Below are 23,679 nucleotides of genomic sequence, written 5' to 3'. Positions count from 1 at the left end.
GTTATAACGAAATAAAGCTTTATTTTATTTTACGTACTACAAATCTCAGAAGAATTTAGGTAACTGATCAAAATTACAATTACTAATCACCATACAAAAAATGTAATCATGCTTTCTTTCTTTTTTTATTTATTTGTTTTATACTAAACTCATCAGCTGCATGCATGGTCTAACTAAACAAAACGTAATCATATTTTGTTATAATAATAATAATACAACTATGAATACCAACCCAGACTAATACTTCATGATATGACACTGCCCATAGATAAACAAAAGAGAAGAATAAAATCCTTACGAGTAAACAACTCTAAAAAAACAACAGTAAAAGAGACACTGCTGAACAGAAAGTAATAAAATTGACCAAGTCTGAAGTTAGGTTTCCCAGCATTCTGCTGTGGTTTAGGGTCATTGTCCAGTTTGAGCCAAGCGTCAACTGTTGAACAGAGGACCTCACATTTGACTCTAAAATACTTTGTTACAAAGAGGGGTTCATAGTAAACCCAGTGATTGCAAGGTACCCAGGTTCTGTGGCTGTAAATCAAGCTCAAATCATTGGCCCTCTACCACAGTGCTTCACAGTTGCTGCAAAAAATTTGGTTTTCACTAAACATGGTACTGTACAATTTGGCCAAATATGTTTGGGTTTCATGTGTCCAAAGGATATTGTTCCAACATTCGAATGAAACTTTGCAAAACTTGGTTTTGCTGGAATTATTCACAGAGAGGCCATTTGTTTTAGTCCTTCTGAACAAGTCATTCAGTCTTTTTCAATTTGTGCTTTGATAAACCTTAACATACTGAGGCCTGTGGAGACAAGGACGACCCTCTTGGGTTTTAATTCCTCCTAGTGCTAAATGGTCTGACCCTGGAGTCAATTTGCTGAAACATGCCGTACTTTAAAGATTGGGACGCTTTAACCGTTTTTCACTTGTGAATAATCTTCCAGGAGTGATATGACCAAAAGACAAATCTTTATTATTGGTTTTATTCATTTTGCAGTCACATTTCTTTTTTATTCGGCTTCAAAAATCTTCTACCCCAAAATACGTTATAGATACAGAATATAAAAACTCTAAACAGTGACTTGAGCGGTTGATGTGAAACTTACAAAACAAAAACAGAAAGTAGTATCAGTGAACCAGAAAATCCTTTAAACCAAAGGAGGCTAAAACATTTATTCTGAGTGCATCCTAACATGCACTGGAAGAACAAATAGCTCCACATCCAGCAAAAATAAAACCAACTGCTTGAACTCCTACCCTCTGAAAAGAAAAACCTAACAAGAAAATACAATCAAATCTCTTTAGAGTGAAGAAAGAATATGTATTTTTTGGGGTGTTTGTATAAACAAAAGCTGAGTAATATATAATGCAGGTGTTTCAGAAAACAACTTTGATGTTTTTTTCTTGTTTTCTAGCTAGACTGCACATAACTCAGATTTAGTTTGACATCACCTTTCTGCAGTCTGGAGTAGTTTAACTCAAAGATCTGTTTTTGTATTCAACTGCAAAGTGTTTCAGTTTCATGAAAAACAGTGCATTGACAAGAAAACTACAAAAAAGATCACACATTTGTCTGTATTATATGTACTATTTTTGTAATAAAGCGAGATGAAGACCACTGCAGTTATTAACTCATCCCTCTTAACATGGCAGTCGTCCTCTTGAAATTCAAACAGTGCTGGCCTTTAAATCAAAGATGGTGGTAGATTAAAAGGGTGAAAACTAGAAGAAATCTCAATGAATGCCAGAAATCAGCCTAAATTTGGTGTCTTGACAGAGAAAATATTTAAATAAAATAAACAAGATTTCTAACAATGGTTTTGCATTTCATTAGGCTTTGTGGCATAAATTTGCTGCCAAAAATCTGAACAAATATGTCTTTTAATAGAATATTCTAAAGTCAAGCAGTTCCAAAAGTCAGAAAATAGTCATTTGAATTTCTGATACCTAAACCTCACGAGGAAATGTGACAAAACACTTTAATAGAACTCAAACTGGAAAAAAATAACTCAACATGAGGAGTAAACCTGATTTTAGTTTATCAACATCTCAAATGGCCAGTAACAAAGTGACAAAAAATAGGAGAAAATTACGAGATAAGTTACTGCATGGATGCAGACATCAGTCTTACACAACTGAAAGACGAAACTTCCAGCTGTTGGAGAGATGTGTTCCTGGATGTTTGTTGTAGATGGGAGCGGCTCATCAAACCAAAAAAAACAAAAAATAAAACAAACATGTTTTCAAGTCTAATCTTGGTGCAGCTGGATTTTTCCGTGACAGCAGCTGCTTTTCTTTTAACTTTTTTTTTTACTGCATCCATCAGTAGATACCAAACACACATTTTCAAGCACGCACTCCTTCGAAAGAGTTACACCAGCTTCTTTGCCTCGAAGAAGCTCTTGAGGTGCCTCATCTGCCAGATACCGATGGCCACCAGGATGAGGGTCTGCACAATGGACCACCAGAGGACACGCTGGTTGGTGCTCTCACTGGTCTGACGGAAACGCTCCTCACGGTACTGAAGACACACACAAACAGTAGGAGGCGTCATATATTTCAGACGGATTAACACAGATTCTGCTTTCACACAATGTCAAACCCTCTAATAAATGTAGTTTAAGATTTGAATAGTAGAAATTTCTCTTGCTCCATAGATTCTACATGGTAGTTGAGGATTTTTCCATTAGCTTTAAGGCATAATCATCAAAATGAACAGAAATAAACAGCTGAAATATATCACTGTATGTAATGACTATAGTAGTTGAAGGCAGGTGGGGAAAGCAGGTTTGAAATGATCCAGCATCCAAGGTTTCAGACGACAGATTGTATTAACCGGTGGTAAAGACCCACACAGGCTGGCAGGGGACTGCCTGGCACTCTAAACTGTCCCCTAGCAACACGGCGTATTTTATACACGCTCATATGCTTTCAAGAAATAAAAATATCAATCTATAAGCATCAGTAACTAACATATAGTCAGATTCATCTCAGTGTGAGCTTTTCCACCCAGCTTCTCTAATGTGTTATTGGTTTCCTCACCATTGTTTTTATGAACTGAAAGACAAATAGCTGCATCACTCAGTAACAAAGATCTGAGGTCAATAAATAGTTCTTTTGTGACACAAATTGTTAAGGAACTGCACAGAACACAGATTGAAGGCTTTGACTGACCCTCTGGTAGTTCTGCTCCTTCTGGATCTGGTCCACCTGCTCCACCAGCTGTCGCACTCTCAGCTGCAGCTCCGTCAGTTTGTCCTTGGCAGCGATCTCAGCGTAGTTGTTGGCGTGTTCGCCCACCTGGATGTCCAGATGAACACGCTGCAAAAAATAAAAAATTTTTAAAAAGAAGAATTGCTGAGCAGAACATCTTCCTCCCAGACCTCCTGGTAGTCCCCACTAACAGAATTCCTGCATGTTGTGTTTAAATGTCTTTAAAATAAAAGTGAATATTAATTTCCGTAAAGGTTTGCAGTACGGCGAAGCAGGAAAAACGTTCCTGTCAGACAAGAAAAGCAGGACAAAACACAAATTTCAAAAATGTTTAACATAAAATTTGCTCAGAGTGGCCACCTCCTCACCAGCATGCCTCCAGCGAACAGGGAGAACTTGGAGGAGTTGGAGTGAAGGCAGATCTGATGTTCTCCAGGTGTGTGCGACGTAAAGGTGAAGCGTCCCTCTGAGCCGTACTGCCGAGACAGAATCACCTGCAGGAAAGCAAAGAGGAAATCAGCCCTGCTCAAGCTACAAACTTGCTGTTAGAACATTATCACATCTAAAGCTGAAAGATGACAAAAATGATACCAACAGCAGACAAACTTGTTTATACACAGACACAAAACACCGTAACCTCAGTTAAATTGCTCATGTTATTTAAACTGTGACTATTTTCTGGGTTTACCTTGTCATCGGGGTCTTTGACTTCAACAAACATACCCAGACCCTGAGTTGCCGGCAGATATTCTTCTCGCTGCTTATCATACAGCTGAGTCCGGTAGTTACCTGAACAGAGACACGAATAATAAACCTCCATGATGAATTCAAGGTAAAAAAATCCAGATCGCACAGCTAATATGAAAGCTATTTATGCTCAGTTCCCCTAGAATATAACCTCCATTTAAAAAGGACACAGTTAAGTTAATAGTCAAACCTAAAAGTTAGCAGTTTTATTTGATGCCGTTTTGATGAGTCTCTGTTTGTGTCTAATCCAGAGTGTCAGCAAAAACCAGATCAACTCTCCAGAAAAATCACTTTGGATTTACACTGTGTAATCACAGAAAAAACATCCTGATGAAAACAGAAAGGAGTGAAGGCAGCTTGTGAGTGTTATCTTTAATGTTAAGCTTTTTACTACATCCTGGGGAATGTTATTGGTATTTTAATTTGACTTATCTGGAAATGGAAAGAGAATAAACCAACTGACAAATAAGGACTTTGCTGGGGCTGATTCATGCCTCTTTCCAGCGAAATAACTCCCGTTCTTGAACCGGTTCGGTTGCCTTCGGACTGGTGTTTTGTTGAAAACTGACGCGAGTTTCCACCAGTTTTGGAAACTGGGCATGCGTTATACAACGCAGATAGAAAGCATTGTAGCAGGGTACGCTCTTTGTTGCCATACTTGTTGTTTCTATCAGGAAGAACAATCTAGTTATTATCCTGGACATTAAACACTTTGTGCCTCTTGACGAGATATCTGAGGATAGACGGGAATTTGCCCAATCAGTCATGGTGTTTTTGCAAACATGAAGAGGGTTTATGGACATATGCCAAATAGTGCCCTTCTCGGCCCCAGCGGTCTGGCGTTGCCATGGCTGACATCTGTCATCGATTCCATACAAAACTTTTATGGACAGATTTCCCATTTTATTCACAGGACCAAGCGTTTTCATTCTGGGCTAGGAACTTCACATTTTACTTTTGCATTTCAAAGATTACGAGTTCAAGATGACCTCCTTGAACAGAGACTTTTAAGAAGCACTTAAGCAGGATGCAGTCTGAGGCCAAGATGTTCAGATGGAAAGGGGATGATTGCCATGTCCAGGTTGGAAATGAGTTAGTACCTCAAGTGACCTTTAAGTATCTTAGGATCTTGTTCATAGGGGCCTGTGAACAGAGTATGAAATCCACAGCTGGATTGAGGATGCCCCAAAGCCCCATTGTGGTTATTTGAGTTGAGCAAAAAGGCAAAGCTTTGAATTCACTAGCCAATCCATATCCCAAACATTACCTTTGTTCATGGGTAAAAACTTAAAGAATAAAATCCTAAATAAAAGTGAGGGAAAGTTGTTACCTTGACAGGGTGGCTGGACTCACCCTTAGGGTGAAACTAGGAGCTTGACTGGTGAAGTTACTGCTTCTTTGCATTGAAATTAAATAGTTAAAATGATTTGGGCATCTGGTACACCTTCTGAATTCCTTCTTAGAAATATGTTTTTGAAAGTAAAAAGAAGCTTCAGGGCATGTCCAGGACCAGCTGAATAGATTATATTCTACAGCATGTTAGGGACCAGGTCCCACTTCCCACCAGTGGAGCTGCAGGAGATAGATAGGGGAAAGGGAGGTTTGGGGGAAGTCTCTTACAACAATGGTTCTACTAACCTGGCCTCAGATAGGCCACAGACATTAGATAGTTGGATTAGCAGGCATAAATCTATATTGTTTTTTTCCACACAATTTAAATGTAAGAAAGGATAACTCTCCTTTAAGTAGAGTTGCCAAATAGTTTACAGAATTCACTGATTACTTGTGCTAAAACCACCACTTTCTGTGTCTCTTTAGAAGTTTCACATAAATGCAAAAACAGTAACTTGTGACAATTTTACAAGAAAAATTTGGGAGAAATATTCTATTAAAATAATGTTAGTTGAGTAATGATGATGTCTTTGGTGTAAACGATTGCTTATAGTTTCTGTTTGAATTTAAGATTTGTGCTCAATTTATGTCATCCTAAATAATACTGCCACCTGCTCGAAAGAAACTTCCTGAAAAGCAAAGGAATGGAATGTTTAACTTTAACAAAAGATCGAGTAACCACAAAAATACTGTGGCATATTAAAGTTTATAAACAACTTCCTACACATACAAAAAAATGTTGTATACACAGCAAATGTTTTATGTCTGTTGGCTTTTTAGGACATGGCAGACAAGTTTTAGCTCATTTAGCAGTGAAGCTAACTAGCTGTTAGCATTAGCCACTCACCGATAATCATGGTCTCGTCTGGGATTTCCTCTATGAAGCATTTCTTCTCTGTCTCTCCGATGTGAAAGTACAACGAAGAGACGCAGCTGTAATAAATATTCAAGAGGAAAGCTGAAAACACAATCGAAAGCTGCATCCTGACCCGCAGCGATACCTGAGACCACAGACCGAACTGAGTTTGAGCAGCGACAGCACTGTGCCACGTAAACCCTCGTACAGCCCTAGCCAATCAGAGCGCCGCAGTAGCATGCTATGTGTTGTAGTTTTTCTTCTTCTTAACTAGATTTAATAGTAGGTCTTCTTCTACGGTTTTTTTTTTTTTTATGGCGGTTGGCAAAAAACGTCTAGGTGCATTACCGCCACCTTCTAGATTGGGGTAAGGGTCAGAGACTATCGTATTATCAGAACCCTACGGCCCATTTCTAGTATGTAGGGTGCTAAGAATGCGCAAAATACCAAGGCTCAGATTTTCTAACACATATTGACATAACATATTACTTGTTGAAGAAAAACAGGAGACAAGTAAATGTGCCAACTGTGGAGAAGATGATACTGTGGAGAATGTTTATAACACTGTCAGCAGCATAACTGATAGCCGTTTTAAGGAAAAACCAAATCCTATTTATTTATCTAAACAATGATAATGTGACAGCTATTAGTCTTGTATTTTCTAAATAAGTCCTAATTCATTTGAACGAACGCGAATAATTAAATGTTATTCCAGCAAAAATTGGTGTAGTAGGCGTTTTAGCATTGCGAGTACAATCAAAACCGTAGAACTGTTTCTGTAACGTTTTGACTCCAAAAGATGGCAGCAGTGCTACTTCTGGATGAGATGCTGCGGATAGAAGAAGAGGTTGAACAACCTCCAGCTGTTTCCATAGAAATTAGGCGGACTTCATCATGGCGCCCGGTGAGTTTCACGCTTTATTGTTCGTTTCATGTTGTTTGAGGTGTATTACATAAACCGGCTGTTTATCGGCAACGCTTCGGACATTTAGCATATAGTTTTGTACAAGCGGACGACGCTTAAATACAAGCACACATGTCCTCTGAATGACTTGATGGTTGTAACTTCTTCCTACTACTTTAACAACATTTCGGGCTTCGTTTTGTAGTTTCCGCCTTCTTAGATTTGTTAGTTTGCAATTTATGCTGCAAACAATTGCCTATTTCTTTCAGCCTTCACAAAACAGAAATTAAATTGTTTTCTGATTCTTCTGTACTTACCAGAAGCTAATAATCCGTAATGTGCATCTAACTGTCAACTCGCCTCTTTTTCTGCAGGGAGCCAATCAGTCGTATCCTTCGCATTAAAAGTGGTGCAGATCTGCAGCTCGCCTTCTGCTGCTGTTCTCCTTAACCGTCTCTTTCCCAGCTCTCCTCAACACCTCTGCAGGTTCTTCTCTATCTGAACACCTGGTACTTTGCCGCCTTCTACCTAGCAGAGATCCTCATGTTCACCTACAAAGGTGAGATGAACATTTCACATGTAAGGTATCAGGGCAGCAGGAATCTACAATACAAATCCACCCGAAGAAACAAAAAGGTGGAGGTGGAACTTCTCTCATAGTGTTCCAAGAAGGTTGCTTGCTTGTACTACGTTTGAGTACATTGTTATCCACTCAGCTGTTATGGTTTGAAAGAATTAAGTGAATGAGTCTCAATGTCTACAAAACTGACTGTAGCTGTTGTCAAAAAAAAAAAAAAAAAATTCTATTCAGGTTTTAATGGTTGTAAATACACACCAGTATTGAACCAAGACCACTGTAGTTGTCTTCTGATTTGTCTTTTTGCAGGGATTTTACTGCCATACCCAACAGATAATCTGGTCCTGGATGTGGTGCTGCTGCTGCTCTTCCTTGCTCTGGAGACCCTACGCATTTTTTATGGTGAGAACTAAAGGCATGAAACATAAAAACTCTAAATTTGAGCGTTTATATATTTCCTAATGAGACCCAGTCTAGTTAACCAATTGGAATTGCACCAATGCATTTGGTGTCTAAAGCAGCCAAAATCTGATTTTAAACATTTTGTTATGTGAGAGATTTCTTTCTGGGTACAAATTTGATTTAAAGTAAGACATAACAATACAGTCTCTTTAGATAATCCTGGATTTTATTTCTCAGGAATCCATGCAGTCTTTTGGTGATGATAGAAATAAACTCACTTTATAAATAGATTTATTTTCTATCCAGAAATAAAAATTTGTTTCCTTCCTTTCAATAAAGTGCACATCAAGAACTGAAGCATCACAATTGTTCAGATTCTGATACAGAAACAGTGAAACTAACTTTTAATCATCTTAAATACTGATTGCACACAGAAATTAAACTACAACTGAGGGAAATTCATATTTTTTCCTCATGATCCCTGCAACATCTGAACTGTAGAAATACAATTCGTAGCAGTTTTTGTTATTTTCTTTTTACTCCATAATCTATTTATTAGACTGAGTTTGATACAATTTGTGCTTTATCGTTCTTTTTGCTTTTTCCACCATATTTTGTTGTGATGCAAAATATATTTTATTTTCAAATCACTGATTGTCCAGATTTGATTTGTAACTAAATATCTGTTATTTAGAGATGCAACAATCAATTGACCAAAGAAAGGCATTGACTAATTTTCATTTGATTGGTTCTAACTGGTGATGGGCAAATGAAATATTGAAAAATTATATACATTTCTTTGCTATATATTAAATGCATCAAGCCTGAACAATTCCAGTTTTTATTTTATAAATGCATCAGCCATCAGAATGTACTTTGATGCACTTTTCTGAGTTTAATACCAAATCAGACAAAGGTTGGGGAAATAGGCTTCAATGCATTAATGGGGATGATAATTCCTACATTTTAGTTGGATTCATAACTACTACTCTACCAAACAACCAACAGAATTGATTTTATGCTATTCTCCTTAAAATAAAAATAAAAATGGTGCAAGCAGTTCAGGTCTCACACAAATCTGGAAATCAGTATCAACCAGGAAAAGCCCAATCTGTGCATCTTTAATGTCCTTCAGTGCTCTGAAAATTTATTTACCCCCTTACAGATTTCTTGCTTTTGCAAGACCTGAAACATGCCTAAATGTTTCAGGTCATTTAACAAATATTAATATCAGACAAAGATAACCTGAGTAACTAAAACAAGCAGTTTTCAAATAATGAGTTCAACAACACAAAGACCCGTCTATCATTTACCAAAACACATCCTGATGGTCCGCAAGACTTTTGGGAAATTTTTCTGTAGACTGATAAGTCAAAACTGGGAACTTTTGTAAAGTATGCTTCCTGTTATACCTGGTGTAAAACTAATAGCATTTCAGAAAAAGTGCATCATGCCCATAGTCAAACATGGTGGTGGTAGTGAGATGGTCTTGATGTAATTGCCAGATATCACAAACACTAGATGGCAGTTGTTGCTGCCAAGGATTGAACAAACATTTATTTAGATGGCAACAACTTTTTTCATATTGGAAGAGGTTGTTTTTAATAAATAAAATTATCATTTGAAAACTGAGTTTTGTATTTATTCAGGTCATTTTTGTCTGATATGGTTAGTTTGATGATCTGAAATATTTAAGTGGGACAGAAAAGCAAAAACAGAAGAAATCTGTAAGAGGGTAAATACTTTTTCACAGCACTGTAGGACATTTTTGTCTCTAGAGTCATACATAAGTTTTATAAGTCTAAGAAGGTGAGAAGAATAAGCACTGTTGCCCTTTGAGTTCACACAGTTTTAGTGATGAAACTGGTTTTCTATATCTTGTTGTGAGGTGCTGGAATTACCTGCAGGAGTTTGGGGGGTAAAAAAAAAGCGACCGGGTGATTAGCACTATCAATGCTGCTTGATTTTATTGATTGAAAGTTGTTTGGGCTTATTAATATAAAGTTATTTGCATGATGGCTCAGTCACAGTGGCAGCAGACAGTAACTGACATCATCCCTTCCTTCTGACTGCCTGCAGTGTTTTTCCTCCAGGTTGGAAGGGGAACCTCTGCGAGCGCTCTCTGTCTTCCTTCGTGTCCCTCTTCATCCTGATCCCATGCACAGCGCTGGCCGTTTACTACCTGCTGCTGCAGACCTTCGTCCTGCGGCTGGAGTTCCTTCTCAGTGCTGTGCTGCTCTGCTTCTACGGCCTCGAGTTCCTGCTCGGTGTCATCTCCATTTCTGCTTTCTCCAGGTAAAAACCATGTCCTGCAGCACCACCACAGGATGTCTTTGTTGACTTCACGGAAAATCTTTTCAGTTTGGTCTATGTTGTGTTTCCCCTGCAGGTCCAGAGTCTACTGAGGTTGCCTGGAACACAGCAGGATGTATCAATTTTAACAATGTGAATTCCACCAGGAGGAAATTGGACGCAAATATATTTTGGACATTGTTCTACTCTGATCAGTAGCTGTTATCTTACCAACTGTCTGTGATGGATATAATGAAGGCCACCACAAAGATGAAGCGGATGATGGGCCACCAATAAATCCACATGTTGATGTTGTGGTTGGTGATGCGGAAGTCTTCCCCTCTGTCCTGTCAAGGCCCGCATGAGTTTTTGTTAAATACGTGTATGGAAAATGACCCTCCCACCAACAGCATCGCTGACCTTTTGGTAGATCAGCTCCTTCTGGATCTGTTAAAGCTGATCAACCAGCTGTCTCACGCGCAGCTGCAGCAACGTCAGTCTGTCTTGTTTTTGGATCTCTGTGTAGTTGTTGGTGCCCTCACCAGATCGGATGCGCATGTGAACCACCTGCAACATGACACCAATGTTTAACAAGAAGGACAGTTTGTTACTGAATAGTCTGACAAATAAAGACCGAAATGCACCTAGAAGTACAACCAATGGTGTTCCTCAAACCTTTCCTTTTCATATGGAAACAAGCTTCCTGGATGAAAAGCCTGATTGAATTTCTATGCTGATAATATGATTATGTACTTCTGCATCTTAACTAAACAAGGTTCTGTCTGAACAGTACCAAGCCAACATAACAACTTGCGATGTCCAAAAAATAGCTAAATGTAAGCTCTTAAATCTTGCTCTTGTTATTATCAACTAGTAATATTAACCCAAAACTGGGTTATAGATTATCTACAACTTAATTCCTTCCAACAACTGCAAAGTACCCCCCTTCCCTTTACCTTTACATATAGCTCCATCATATTATGCCTATATGTAAAAAAAAATATATGCAGCTGAACTCGTACTTGTCTTTCGCTTTATCCGGGACCGGGTCGCGGGGGCAGCAAACTCAGCAGAGACGCCCAGACGTCCCTCTCCCCAGACACCTCTTCCAGCTCCTCCGGGTGGAGCCCAAGGCGTTCCCAGGCCAGCCGAGAGACATAGTCCCTCCAGCATGTCCTGGGCCTCCTCCCGGTTGGACGTGCCTGGAACACCTCCCGAGGAAGGCGTCCAGGAGACATCCGGTATAGATGCCCGAGCCACCTCAACTGGCTCCTCTCGATGTGGAGGAGAAGAGGCTCTACTCCGAGCTCCTCACCCTATCGCTAAGGGAGTGCCCGGCCACCCTACGGAGGAAGCTCATTTCAGCCGCTTGTATCCGGGATCTCGTTCTTTCGGTCATGACCCAAAGTTCATGGCCATAGGTGAGAGTAGGAACGTAGACCGACCGGTAAATCGAGAGCTTCACTTTTCGGCTCAGCTCTCTCTTCACCACAACGGCCCGGCACAGCGCCCCCATTACTGTGGCAGCCGCACCGATCCGTCTGTCGATCTCCCGCTCCATTCTTCCCCCACTCGTGAACAAGACCCCGAGATACTTAAACTCCTCCACTTGAGGCAGGAACTCCCATCCAACCTGAAGAGGACAAGCCACCCTTTTCCGGTCGAGAACCATGGCCTCGGACTTGGAGGAGATGATCTTCATCCCAGCCGCTTCACACTCGGCTGCGAACCGCCACAGCGCATGCTGTAGGTCTTGGCTAGATGGGGCCAGCAGGACCACGTCATCTGCAAAAAGAAGACACGAAATCCTCTGGTCCCCAAACCAGACCCCCTCCGGCCCTTGGCTGCGCCTAGAAATCCTGTCCATAAAAGTTATGAACAGGACCGGCGACAAAGGGCAGCCCTGCCGGAGTCCAACATGCACCGGGAACAGGTCCGACTTAGTGCCGGCAATGCGGACCAAACTCCTGCTCCGCTTGTACAGAGACCGGATGGCCCCTAGTAAAGAGCCACCGATTCCATACTCCTGGAGCACCCCCCACAGGGCATCACGAGGGACACAGTAGAATGCTTTCTCCAGGTCCACAAAACACATGTGGACCGGTTGGGCAAACTCCCATGAACCCTCGAGTACCCTGTAGAGGGTATAGAGCTGGTCCAGTGTCCCACAGCCGGGACGAAAACCACACTGCTCCTCCTGAAGCCGGGGTTCGACTATTGGCCGGACTCTCCTCTCCAATACCCTGGCGTAGGCCTTACCAGGGAGGTTGAGGAGTGTGATCCCCATGTAGTTGGAACACACCCTCCGGTCACCCTTCTTACCCCACACCGCCCCACAACATCCAAAGACTTGAGGTACTCAGGGCGGATATCATCCAACCCCGAAGCCTTGCCACCGCGGAGCTTTTTAACCACCTCGGTGACTTCAGCCTGGGTGATGAAAGAGTCCAACCCAGAGTCCCCAGCCTCTGTTTCCACCAGGGAATGCGTGATGGTAGGATTGAGGAGATCCTCGAAGTACTCCTTCCACCGGCCGATAATGTCCCCAGTCGAGGTCAGCAGCTCCCCACCCCCACTGTAAACAGTGTTGGCGAAGCACTGCTTCCCCCTCCTGAGGCGCCGGATGGTTTGCCAGAATCGCTTCGGGGCCAACCGGTAGTCCTTCTCCATGGCCTCACCGAACTCCTCCCAGGTCCGAGTTTTGCCTCTGCCACCGCCCGGACCGCGGCACGCTTGGCCCCACGGTACCCGTCAGCCGCCTCAGGAGTCCCACAAGCCAACCACAGCCGATGGGTCTCCTTCTTCAGCTTGACAGTGTCCCTTACTGCCGGTGTCCACCACCGGGTTTGGGGATTGCCGCCGCGACAGGCACCGCAGACCTTACGGCTGCAGCTACGGGCAGCAGCATCGACAATAGATGTGGAGAACATGGTCCATTCGGACTCTATGTCTCCAACATCCCTCGGAATCTGGTCGAAGCTTTCCCGGAGGTGAGAGTTGAATACATCCCTGGCCAAGGGGTCCACCAGACGCTCCCAGCAGACCCTCACTATGCGCTTGGGCCTGCCAAGTCTGTCCGGCTTTCTCCTCCTCCAGCGGATCCAACTCACCACCAGGTGGTGATCAGTGGACAGCTCAGCCCCTCTCTTCACCCGAGTGTCCAAAACATGCGGCCGAAGGTCTGATGATACCACAACAAAGTCGATCATTGACCTCCTGCCTAGGGTATCCTGGTGCCAAGTGCACTGATGGACACCCTTATGTTTGAACATGGTGTTCATTATGGACAATCCGTGACTAGCACAGAAGTCCAATAACAAAACACCACTTGGATTCAGATCGGGGAGGCCATTCCTCCCAATCACGCCTCTCCAGGTGTCAGTCGTTTCCCACGTGGGCGTGGAAGTCCCCCAGCAGAATAATGGAGTCCCCAGGAGGGGCACTATCCAGCACCCCACAGGGATGCCAAGAAGGCCGGGTACTCCGCACTACCACTCGGCCCGTAGGCCGACATGATAGTCAGAGACCTCTCCCCAACCTAGGAAGATCCGCCCCCCGAATCGTCTCTCTCTCACCTCGTCTCACTTAGTCTCACCTAACTTCTGTTCACCAAGTGAATCAGTTCAAGAGCACAAACCTACAAATTCGTCTCAAGCAACGACGCCAATTTGTCAGGTAATATGTTTCCACGTCGATGTGTTAATTTGGTCTCGCAAGGTTTAGTATAAAATACGAATATTTGCATTATTGTTTAAATACGACGATTTGCGAGCGGAGTTCCGCGGTCGCGCGTGGTTTCGCACCATTAGACGAGCCGCTGTTTAAGAGTTTTTGGCAATATTTATAAGTTGTAGTAATAAAAAACAAAATTAGGCTGTATTACAGTTAATATTACAACGACAAATTTGGCTCAATGAGGAGGAAATCCCCTCACGTTTTGTGTGTTTTTTGAGTTATACTATAAATTAGTAGGTCACTTCAATATCCTATCAGTCTTTTTAAATTGTTTTTTTGAGTCCGAAATAGGGATTTAAATGAAATGATCGTGTGCCTGCCATATTCTGTGAAATAAATGATGTCAAATAAAGTGATAATGTGCCTGCAATAGTAATAACTAACTGTACACATTGATTTTCTCATCATTAAATGATAACAGTCATTCAGTTGGACTGTGATGCCAAGAAGATGAATACAGAGAAATCAAATCGAATAAGTTCAGTTCAAAAGACCCCCTCCCCATACTGTAATTATGTTCTGTTTATGGTAATCAGAGTCATTAATCCAGCATCTCATATCAGAGTATTTTACTCACAGCTCTATTTGTTGTGATGTATTTCTGTAGACATGTATAAGCCTCAGTTCACCTTCCTGCCTGGGACCAACCACCTGAGGCTTCAAGCCAGCAGCGATGCTGCTGCAGCAGCCCAGCAGGAGAGGAGAGACAGCAGCGGCAGAGAGAAGCTGCCTGTAAAATCCACCCAGGAGGTGGAGGCCGCGGCACAGAGACGGGTCAGGGCCCTGGGGGGGGATCCCACGGACCGACGCTGCATCCTCAGTCAAATGGAGGTGCAGTTTGGTCTGTACAGGGGACACACCTTCCAGTGGCTGCTGACCCATGACCTCGGCTACACAGTGGGACTGTTGGCGAGCCACGAGGCAGAGTGTGAGGCAGGACACGGCAGCAGCAGCAGCCCCCTTCTGTGCAATAAAGACGCCCTGCTGGAGTATGCACGGCTCTTTAAAGAAGTCACCGCTGCCATTGTGGATAAGAGGAGGACAGGCACTGACTTAGAGGGCGACCGGCTGGTGGGCTTCGGTGAATACAGCACCCTCACTTACAGGGAGCTGTATGAGAGCTCAGACCCACAAATAAGCAGGTAGGAATGGTTGACTGTTTGGTCATTAAAATATCTGCGTAAACTTAAAGCATCATCGTTTCCATCTCTCAGCTATAGGGGATGGATCAGGGGGATGCAGGTCCAGCATGCTGGCTCCCGACTCAGTCAGCTGAAAAAGTATGCGCCGAGGAGGGACAGGGCCCAACAACCTGCTGCATCCTCTGCTGCTTCCACCCGCAGCCCGGCAGCGTGCTCCAGCAGGGCCGGCAGCAAGGCCAGCTGCACCACGAAGGCTGCTGCACCTTCCCCTCAGCGCCAGTCCTCCACTCCAAGGAAGAAGCGAGCCATGGTTCTTTACAGTAAGCTCACTGCTGACAGGGGTGGGATCAGCATTTATTCCGAAGGGGGCTGTACTGACCCCAGCGCTTGTAATCTGCTCCTCAGGTTCCTCGGAGGAAGATGAGGAGCTGATGGTGGAAGCTGCTTCTGCTGTAGAGCAGGAGCTGTCTGCTTTGGGTGAGTCATGCAGCAGGTCTATTTTTCTAACACATTTCATCACAATGTGTATGATAGTGACCGTGCTGGACTCTGCGCCCGTTGTAGCAACTTCATCAGCAACTCCTACTCCTCTCCTCACACCATCTCCCTCTGCTGATAAACCCAGCGCTCCTGCAGCCCGGGTTGGTTTCAAAAGACTTTTTGAAGCAAGAAGTTGTTTTTTTCTTATTTGCAGCAGTTCACTTGTTACGGCCCCTGGCCTTTTGAGGCTGTGCAGGCTCCTTTTCTTTTTTTTTTGTTATGCAGATTCAGCTGTGGGGGCACACCTTCCTGATTGGCTGCCTGGAGACTGCTGGAAGGCAGCCGTGCCATTGGACCAGCAGAGAATTGCAAGCCAATCAGATGCTAATGAGGCCCACCTGCAACATATAAAATGCTCCAGTGAACATTCTCCCAGTGGGGCAGCTTGTAGGAAGAGGTTTTGTTCAGCTGTCCCCCACCTTTGGTGTTTTCAACTGCTTTGGGCAGTTTTGGAAAATTTCTTGTCCTGTTTGTTCTGCTAAAAGGGTTTTGACTTTGTTGTAGTTTGCCTCGCAAGCTAGAAGCTCATGGTTGGGAGGCTTGGTACCTCCCTTTTGTGAATGTTCTTTTCTTTTTGGGTTCCTTGAACTTAATATTCCTCAGGCTGTTAGCCCTCTGTGCTTTTTTTTTTGTGTTACCTGGGTAAAATTGTATTGTGGCTTTGTGAAACCCTGTTTTGTAATAAATCCTTTTACATTCCACTTGTTTCCTCTGGACACATCATTATGTTACCGCCCCTGAACCCCTAGACCTGTGTGGGCCGTAACATCACTGCATTCTACATGCTGTGTTCCAGGTTGTCCTGTTGGAGTCCTGGAAGAGCAGCCTTCCTCCTGAACAACAGGAATGGCTGAGCAGAGCCCTGTTTGTCAAGGACCGGACAGGCAGGGCTGTCCTGTCTAAAGAGCTGCAGCTGTGGTACCACCCACCTGGCCTCCGCCTCATCTACAGCCAGCCTCCCTCCTCGCCTGATGCCTTCTTCCAGCGACAGTTCTTCCTCTGGGCTCCGTACCGGATGTGGCAGTACAACCTCAAGTGTCCGAGCTGTGCCCACAAGCTGACGAGCTGTGGCCTGTATAAGACCGTGCGCAGAGTTCTGGACCCTGATGGCTGGTACTACATGGGCACGGAGTACCTGGAGTGCAGGTAAATATCCTGACATCCAAAGAATTTATAGGTGACAGCAAAGCAGGACCCTAGACGCCTTCATGTCCACTTTGACAAGTACTGCACCAAGAAGGTGGCTGCCTGGTCCAGGAGCGTGAGGGAGCAGCTGGACTTCAGTCACCAAATGCTCTTCCCTGCTGAGCTGGCGTACAGGTACACCTCATCATCACACAGCTGCACTTCTTAGAATCTGAGGTGATGAATAACTACGTTTAACAGCTTCTTCTGTTTGTGCTGCAGGCTGTCCTGTGAAAAGAAGGTGCTCAGCCAGATGAAGGTGCGAATGCTCGGTAACAACGCTAACCGGCTTCACTCCTTCCTGGTTGAAAACCACACAGAGGAGTGGATGACCAGGTGCCTGCTCTACTTGGAGACTTGTGGGAAGTTTCAAGTAGCAGGGGTACATCTGGCTCCTACTGCTCATCCCCCCAGAATGCAGCCTGTACCCACTAGCCGCTGGCTGCTCTCCACCTATGCCAGAGAGACCTTCAGCCAGATGGAGGAGCTTCAGGCAAGCGTGACATCTGTCTTTGGCTCCATCCTAAAGATGGACTCCACAAAGAAGGTGAGTTTAATGCTCCCTTCATTCTCAGATGAAGCTAATGTCTACCTTTACTGATGGATGGAAGCCCCTTGTCCTCTGCAGGTCATCAAGAAGCTGGCTGGAGCGGATGCTGGGACAGCTCAGTGGATGAGCAGCGTGGGGAACGAGCTGGGGCAGGTTCTGATCTGCGTGGTGATGGCGGCGGAGAGATATGGGCTGCAGGACATGGCCAAGGGCCTGCATAAGCGCTACGAGCAGGCCCGCCGCAGCCCCCCCTGAAGTCCTGTACGTGGGCCGGGACTGCTGCAGGGCGGACGGAAACAGCGGCACGGCCGCCGCTCTGTTCGCCTCGTGGCCGCTGCTAGAGGTCCGACTGGACATCTGGCACTTCATCCGCAGGCTGGCAGCTGGAGTCACCGCGGAGAGCCACCCTCTCTACCCGGACTTCATGCGGCGCATCTCTGCCTCCATCTTCGAGTGGGACCAGGAGGACGTGTCTCGCTTGAAGAGGGCCAAGGAGGCAGAGCGGTCCAGGAGGGGCGCAGTGCACAGCGCAAAGGAGATGGCTCGGCACTGTCGGCGTCGCACCCGCGGGGCACAGGAGACCGAGCGTCTCCTCTCCGAGACCATCTAGGCCTTCATGGGAGCCACCAACATCATGAACATCCCCCTGCTGGACCAGGCCCGCATGGAGGACATCTGGAGGATGCAGAGGAGGCATGTGGCCTGCATCCAGGTATGTCTGCGTTCTGTGAGTGATGATTAACAGCCCCCCCCCCCCCCCACATGTTCTGCTGCTTAATTATTTGTCTTCAACACATCTAGGATCCTCTGGGTGTCCAGATGTACACCAGGACTGGACAGGTGACCAAAGGAGGGGTGGTTCTCCCCGTGTATCACTGTGCTCGGGGGTCTGCGTCTCTGGAGTCGTTCCACCTGCACCTGAACAGGTTCATCCCAGGTAAGTCACTGATGTCAGGCTGCTCCTTCTGTGGCTCTCTCATTGCATTTCTGTCTGTGCTAATAAAGCCTGTTGTTTCTCCTTCATGCTGCAGGAACGTCAGCCAGCGGCTGCCACTTCCAGATGTACCTGTTGGAGGGGCTGACCCGCTGGAACGCGGACCGAGCTCAGGTGGCGGTGGGCGCAAAGAAGGCGGGGACGAAGTGCTACGCGGTCCAGAAGCAGCAAACCCTCTTCCAGCTGACGCAGCGCTTACTAGGAGAGACGCTGGCTGAGACCTACAGCAAGCCACTGAAGTATACAGGTAAGACTCAGGATAGAAAGCCACAAATGCCTGTAGGTCTCTTTATCGGACCAGAAAGCCTCTTAACTGCAGGCTGCAGGACTTTGTATTAAACTCGGCTCAGGGGACAAAAAAAATATGCAGCAGTTCTGGCAGATAATCCAGATACTCCTCATTAAATCTGCTCCTTATTGCCCTCAGGGGAGCTGATCGGGATGAGCTACCTGTATGCTCAGACGGGCCGGGACCTGCAGATGTTAACCAATGACCCAGATGAGCCAGATGGCGCTGAGGAGATCATCCTGGAGGATGACGAGGCGTCAGAAGAAGACAGGTTGCTGGATGTCTTGGAGGAAGGTCTGGACGAGGGGTTTGGGGACCTTGCAGAGGACCCGCTTCAGACTCCTCCTTTTCAGCCACGATCTGCACCTGCTGCTTCTTCTTCTCCTCCTCCTCCCCCCTCTCCTCATTCCCACCAAGGAGCATCTGGTGACCAGGAGGTTAGCAGGCATTTAGCTGTAACGGTTTAATCAAAAGCTTATTGCCGGGGTTATCGGTGATAATGCTGTGCTACTCTGCCCTTCTGGGTGCTCATGAGTTAAACCATACGTCTACTTTTCAGGTCACTGTTGGGCCTGACGGAACCCCTGGCTACCAGCACGTGGTTCGGCTGACTTGCAAACTGGTGGAGCTCTGCAGGAAGGGCTACATCAGCAACGCTGAGGTGGAGGAAATTGTGGGTCTCTGGCAGAACCTCCCCGAGGTCGATAAGGGGCCCATAGCATTTCCATCTCGCTACAAAGAGGCCCTAAGGGGAGGTTTAAGAAGGCCAAGACCTACGCTCCAGGAACTGTGGCCCAGCCTGGGCTGGAGAGCATGAAACGGTGAGTGTCTGCAGAAAGATGCAGCATCACTCAACTTCCACTCTTATTGTAGCAGTCCTCTGATCTTTCCTCATTAATCTTCCAGCTGCGTCGCAGGAACGGGCAGCGGTCCCGCCTCATGGCCTGACGCCAGCCGCCTGGTGGAGGCCATCTTTAGCGAGCTGTGTGCCCTGTACCCAGGAAGCAGGAGGGTGCAGTACTCACCCGGTGGATCTTGGTCTTGAGGGACTACAACTCCATCAGGCACGTGGTCCTCAACCATCCGGCCCTCAAGACCAGGACCACCCTCCAGCTGTTTGCTGTGAACCAGGCCACCCTCTCTCAGTGGTACGATTCAGATTTTAATTTTTGTTTTGCACTTCATCAGCATCTGTATCACAGCTATTTTACTGTTGAGGCTGTACAGCTCATTAACAGCTCAATTTTTACCGTGTAGGTACAGGAAGCGGATGGCCACGGAAGAGAGGACCACCCTCATGGCTGGTGTTGCTCCACTCCAGGCTCCTACAGAGGTGGAGGAGTCCTTGCTGCCCGCCAAAGGGCTTCAGGGGCCCCAGCCTGTTCCCAGCACAGGCTTTGACATACTCCTGTTCCCAGCACCCTCCGGCCGTAGCCCCTCCGCCTGCCCGGGATTTCCAAGGTCACCCTGTGTACTCCGTCCGCCGGATTGTGGCCTACCGGCGGCGGGGCCGTGGGTGTCAATACCTTATCGATTGGGAGGGCTACGGACCTGAGGATCGCTCCTGGGTGCCCCGCTCCTTCATTGTTGATCCCGCTTTGCTCCGTGACTTCCTGGCCTCCCGGGCTGCTGTTTCTGGGCCGCCGGGTGGCGGCCGTTGAGGGGCAGGTGGTGTCAGGATCTGGAGGTGTGATCTACCTGCTGCTAACTCTTCTTCACCACTAGGTGCGGCTGGCTGGAGGAGCTGGAGATGGGCAGGTGTGGCTCATTGAGCATTCAGCTGGGCAGTATAAAGACGACGGGTTGCCAGCACCTCGTTGCCTGAGCGTTTTGCCCTTGCGGTACAGCCTTCTGGCCAGCTTGATTGTTTTGGAGATTTCTGAGACAGAAAACTTGTTTTTTTGAGTACAGTCGTACTAATCACTTCTTGTCCTGCAGATTTCAGGTGCTGACTCCTGGACCTGACCCAGATCAAACCAGAACCACTGAGACTCTGTTGGAACTTTCCCCTTGAAACTTGGATCAAACCAGCAATCTGCGAACCCTCCAGAGAAACCTTCCAGCAGAGCGAACCCTGTCCACCCTCCCATTGCCATCCGATCTGTGCCTCCATTCCAGCCGCTGTGGACTGTAGGCAGACCGTGCCTCACACACTCCGCTTCTCCCTGGCGGATCACCCAGCTCTCATCAGTGAGCCGTAAAATTGTTGTCAAGCGTAAATCTGAGGTCCAGTTTCTAAACCAGATTTTTTTTCTCTGCAGCCTGCGGGTTTCCAGCCCCATATCTCCCGTTGTCCGTCCTCCTGAGCATGTAAATAAATAAACCAGATCAAAGAGAACGGTACGTTCTCTCTGGGTGTCTCTGCATGTGGGTCAGGTCGGCAATAAGCATTATGACACTCCTCGTTTAATTGGTCCATACGAAATAGAGTCCATAGTTAGTCCAACTGCTGTCAGGCTTCATCTGCCTCCTAGTCTTCGCATCCACCCCACTTTCCACGTATCTCAGTTGAAGCCTGTCGTATCCAGTACTTTGTGCCCTCCTGCCGAGCCCCCACCCCACCGCCGGATCGTGGCCTCCTGTCGGCGGGGTAGAGGCTGGCAGTACCTCATCAACTGGGAGGGCTACGGTCCGCAGGATCGATTGTGGGTGCCCCGTTCTTTTATCTGTGACCCTTCTCTCATCACTGACTACCATTCATCTCTGGCACCATCTTCTTCTACCAGGAGGCAGCCGTTGACGGGGAGGATGATGTTGGGGTCTGGGAGTTTCTGTCTGTGTTGCCTGCTATCAACTGTTTAGTCACTAGAGGTTGCCGGAGCTGTGGTGTGGAGGAGCACAGGTGAAGCACGTTACCTCATCCCCAGTGCAGTAAATAGGTGGCAGGCTGTCAGCACTTCAGCGCCTGAGTGTTTGCCTTTGTGGTAACTAACTTGCCAAGTTCTAAGTCTTTGTCAAAGAACTCTAAGTTACTTACCTTCTCGCGATCTCCTTCCAGGTATCTCCAAGTCCCGGTTCAAGATCTCAAGCTTACCACTCTTGATGGTCCAAGATTCCAAGTCTCCAAGTAATCCTCCTCGGATCAAGCTCCAGCTAACAGCCTCAAGCCTCCTCAGACATTACTGGCCTCCGGAACCGAACCTTGCTCACCCTCCGCCGCGCAAACCCTCCCACCACGTTCCACCACTGGCAAGCCACCACCAGGAATCTGTGTTGTGCAAGTAACTTCACTAACTGGCGAGCCCTCGACCTCAGTGGTAAAGACTCCCATGGTCATCACGCTACCAACAAACCACTTACCTTGTTCCCCAGAGCTCCAGTGCCTCGTCCACACTCTCGGACCCCAATCGTTAACCCCCTCCCTGGTGGATCTCATTCACTTACCAGTAAGCAAATCAGCCTAACTTATAAAGATATTCTTACTTGGAAAATTCTCCCAACTTACCTGTCAACCTTCCCCTTACGGTTGGTGCGTTCCAGTCCCGGACCACTTCATCCGTTTCCTGTAGAACAATAAAGTCAATTAACTTTTCTACGGCCTCCTGAGTGTTTCTGCGTGTGGGTCAGGCATAATTCCTCCAGAGTACCCCCTACAGTCACTAAAAACAAAATAAATAAATCAGCCTCAAGCCACGCTTCAACCGAGGATTAAGAAATGTGTTAGACATATGTAACTTCTCGGGATATACAAAAAGACTTGGAGCCAAGGTCCAAACCTCACAGGAAGTTGCCCGTTTTGTAACTTTTACACATGTTGTATCTGAGCAAATTCCTGTGTAACTGTGTATTTTCTAGTTCAAGTAAAACAATTGAGATTTTTTTTCAACTGGCTGAATATATAATAGCTTGGTCAGTCTGCTAAAATTGCATCTTTGGCCACCAATCACACTGTAAAAACCATTACTTTATCCAGAAGATTACCTGGATATTCCTGATTTCGGGCTGAAGAGCATCTGCCAGTGACCTCGGGGATCTGGTTTGGCGACCACCCCCTTTCTCAACTGCTTTTGCAGCTCTCGAGTTCTCTCGAAGATGAACTGCTTTTATATGTTTGTGTAAATTGCTGGTGTTCCACATTGGCCAATGACTTTCCTGCACACATCCCATGTGGCAGTGTCCTTATCAGCTAGGTGAAAAATGTCCACAGATCCGCCATCATGAGCTGCTCTCAATGATTCTGTGGCAGAATAGGGAAGGGGAGAGGGGTGCCTGGGTGAGCAGCAGAGAGAGAAAAGGGGAGGGAGGTGCTGCTTGCAGAGTGAGTTGGAGAGAAGCATACTGTCACCCCTGCTGCACATGTTCTACAAAGGAAAGGCGACCAGATCATGAAGTCTCTTCTTCCTTTCAAGTTTTTTATAGGTTGAAACATATTTTCTGAAGTTTTTTTGTTTTTTAAGATGTAGTATACACATGAAATGGGCACACGATTCTTCAAAAGTACAACTTGTTTTGGTTTTAAATAAATAATATTAGTTTTGCAAAATATTTAGTTGATATTGTTGGGACCACAGCCATGGGTTTTCAACACTAAAACTCCGGTACATACTTTCCTGGAACCGTTCAAAATAAAGTGCATTAACCTTCTTCCAGCACAGCCAGGAAAGGGGGTAACTGCGGACTTCCTGTGGCGCCAATACCCAAATAAAAGCCCCACCTTTCCACAAGTCTTTCTCTTCCATACGGCCTCCCAGAGGGACCGGTCAGGAGGGAACAAATGTCTTTTGCTGGTAAAAAGACATAAATTCAACTGGATCCAAGGACCGATCATATGCAAAAGTTAAGTAGAATGAAATACTGTGTGTATCCGGTATTTTCATTCATGAACGGGGAAATTAAGGTGTAAGAGTTGCTTACAT

At 45.8% G+C, this 23,679-nt stretch overlaps 4 protein-coding genes, 1 long non-coding RNA gene and 1 pseudogene across 19 annotated transcripts; 3 read left to right on the top strand and 3 right to left on the bottom strand.

Annotated features, from left to right (window-relative positions):
* Nucleotides 1-972: 972 nt before the first annotated feature.
* LOC124859880 (transmembrane emp24 domain-containing protein 9) lies at nucleotides 973-6,441 on the bottom strand. The gene is made up of 5 exons (XM_047352755.1): nucleotides 6,205-6,441; nucleotides 3,907-4,007; nucleotides 3,587-3,712; nucleotides 3,180-3,326; nucleotides 973-2,526 (listed from the first exon to the last, which is right to left on the bottom strand). The coding sequence occupies exons 1-5, from the start codon at nucleotides 6,338-6,340 to the stop codon at nucleotides 2,377-2,379; spliced, it is 660 nt and encodes a 219-aa protein (XP_047208711.1). The 5' UTR covers nucleotides 6,341-6,441; the 3' UTR covers nucleotides 973-2,376.
* A 58-nt stretch (nucleotides 6,442-6,499) lies between these two features.
* On the top strand, nucleotides 6,500-11,044 carry tmem216 (transmembrane protein 216). 2 transcript variants are annotated; one of them, XM_047352756.1, is made up of 7 exons: nucleotides 6,500-6,580; nucleotides 7,013-7,117; nucleotides 7,492-7,505; nucleotides 7,583-7,676; nucleotides 8,004-8,096; nucleotides 10,190-10,391; nucleotides 10,458-11,044. In XM_047352756.1, exons 2-7 carry the CDS (start codon nucleotides 7,108-7,110, stop codon nucleotides 10,543-10,545), a joined length of 501 nt encoding a protein of 166 aa, XP_047208712.1. In that variant the 5' UTR covers nucleotides 6,500-6,580; nucleotides 7,013-7,107; the 3' UTR covers nucleotides 10,546-11,044. The 2 variants fall into 2 exon arrangements, with proteins under 2 accessions (XP_047208712.1, XP_047208714.1); XM_047352758.1 differs by lacking the exons at nucleotides 6,500-6,580; nucleotides 7,013-7,117 and adding an exon at nucleotides 7,145-7,271 and having other exon boundaries at nucleotides 7,438-7,505.
* LOC124860075 lies at nucleotides 10,587-14,446 on the bottom strand (annotated as a pseudogene).
* Nucleotides 13,803-16,739, top strand: LOC124859876. Of its 6 annotated transcripts, XM_047352743.1 has the most exons (6): nucleotides 13,803-14,631; nucleotides 14,731-15,265; nucleotides 15,338-15,585; nucleotides 15,671-15,742; nucleotides 15,830-15,906; nucleotides 16,031-16,296. In XM_047352743.1, the coding sequence occupies exons 1-6, from the start codon at nucleotides 14,535-14,537 to the stop codon at nucleotides 16,154-16,156; spliced, it is 1,155 nt and encodes a 384-aa protein (XP_047208699.1). In that variant the 5' UTR covers nucleotides 13,803-14,534; the 3' UTR covers nucleotides 16,157-16,296. The 6 variants fall into 6 exon arrangements, with proteins under 6 accessions (XP_047208699.1, XP_047208700.1, XP_047208696.1 ...); XM_047352744.1 differs by lacking the exons at nucleotides 15,830-15,906; nucleotides 16,031-16,296 and adding an exon at nucleotides 16,602-16,739; XM_047352740.1 differs by having other exon boundaries at nucleotides 15,830-16,576.
* A 1,373-nt stretch (nucleotides 16,740-18,112) lies between these two features.
* On the top strand, nucleotides 18,113-22,355 carry LOC124859879. 9 transcript variants are annotated; one of them, XM_047352752.1, is made up of 10 exons: nucleotides 18,113-18,252; nucleotides 18,342-18,477; nucleotides 18,572-18,781; nucleotides 18,962-19,260; nucleotides 19,383-19,644; nucleotides 19,730-19,971; nucleotides 20,081-20,664; nucleotides 20,762-21,468; nucleotides 21,550-21,665; nucleotides 21,822-22,355. In XM_047352752.1, exons 1-5 carry the CDS (start codon nucleotides 18,157-18,159, stop codon nucleotides 19,638-19,640), a joined length of 999 nt encoding a protein of 332 aa, XP_047208708.1. In that variant the 5' UTR covers nucleotides 18,113-18,156; the 3' UTR covers nucleotides 19,641-19,644; nucleotides 19,730-19,971; nucleotides 20,081-20,664; nucleotides 20,762-21,468; nucleotides 21,550-21,665; nucleotides 21,822-22,355. The 9 variants fall into 9 exon arrangements, with proteins under 9 accessions (XP_047208708.1, XP_047208709.1, XP_047208705.1 ...); XM_047352753.1 differs by lacking the exon at nucleotides 21,550-21,665 and having other exon boundaries at nucleotides 20,762-21,013; XM_047352749.1 differs by having other exon boundaries at nucleotides 20,762-21,013; nucleotides 21,085-22,355.
* On the bottom strand, nucleotides 21,813-23,383 carry LOC124859882. Its single transcript, XR_007036216.1, has 2 exons — nucleotides 22,745-23,383; nucleotides 21,813-22,326 (listed from the first exon to the last, which is right to left on the bottom strand). It is a non-coding gene; the product is annotated as an uncharacterized LOC124859882 (long non-coding RNA).
* Nucleotides 23,384-23,679: the final 296 nt, after the last annotated feature.

The sequence above is a fragment of the Girardinichthys multiradiatus genome, chromosome 23, assembly GCF_021462225.1.
Source record: "Girardinichthys multiradiatus isolate DD_20200921_A chromosome 23, DD_fGirMul_XY1, whole genome shotgun sequence".
Taxonomy (NCBI): Eukaryota; Metazoa; Chordata; class Actinopteri; order Cyprinodontiformes; family Goodeidae; genus Girardinichthys; species Girardinichthys multiradiatus.
Note: the sequence above shows the minus strand (reverse complement) of the source record. Positions and strands in the feature narration are given on the sequence as shown.

Excerpts from the sequence above, each read along its gene's own strand:
- LOC124859880 (XM_047352755.1), bottom strand. The coding sequence starts at position 6,340 with ATGCAGCTTTCGATTGTGTTTTCAGCTTTCCTCTTGAATATTTATTAC. Across the intron at positions 4,008-6,204 it reads AGACGAGACCATGATTATCG|GTAACTACCGGACTCAGCTG; the intron begins GTGAGTGGCTAA and ends GTCTCTGTTCAG. Across the intron at positions 3,713-3,906 it reads TCAAAGACCCCGATGACAAG|GTGATTCTGTCTCGGCAGTA; the intron begins GTAAACCCAGAA and ends GCTTTCCTGCAG.
- tmem216 (XM_047352756.1), top strand. Across the intron at positions 7,677-8,003 it reads CCTCATGTTCACCTACAAAG|GGATTTTACTGCCATACCCA; the intron begins GTGAGATGAACA and ends GTCTTTTTGCAG. Across the intron at positions 10,392-10,457 it reads TCCATTTCTGCTTTCTCCAG|TTTGGTCTATGTTGTGTTTC; the intron begins GTAAAAACCATG and ends AAATCTTTTCAG.
- LOC124859879 (XM_047352746.1), top strand. The coding sequence starts at position 18,157 with ATGGGAGCCACCAACATCATGAACATCCCCCTGCTGGACCAGGCCCGC. Across the intron at positions 18,253-18,341 it reads GGCATGTGGCCTGCATCCAG|GATCCTCTGGGTGTCCAGAT; the intron begins GTATGTCTGCGT and ends CAACACATCTAG. Across the intron at positions 18,478-18,571 it reads CCTGAACAGGTTCATCCCAG|GAACGTCAGCCAGCGGCTGC; the intron begins GTAAGTCACTGA and ends TTCATGCTGCAG.
- LOC124859876 (XM_047352739.1), top strand. The coding sequence starts at position 14,535 with ATGATAACAGTCATTCAGTTGGACTGTGATGCCAAGAAGATGAATACA. Across the intron at positions 14,632-14,730 it reads AAAGACCCCCTCCCCATACT|ACATGTATAAGCCTCAGTTC; the intron begins GTAATTATGTTC and ends GTATTTCTGTAG. Across the intron at positions 15,266-15,337 it reads TCAGACCCACAAATAAGCAG|CTATAGGGGATGGATCAGGG; the intron begins GTAGGAATGGTT and ends TCCATCTCTCAG.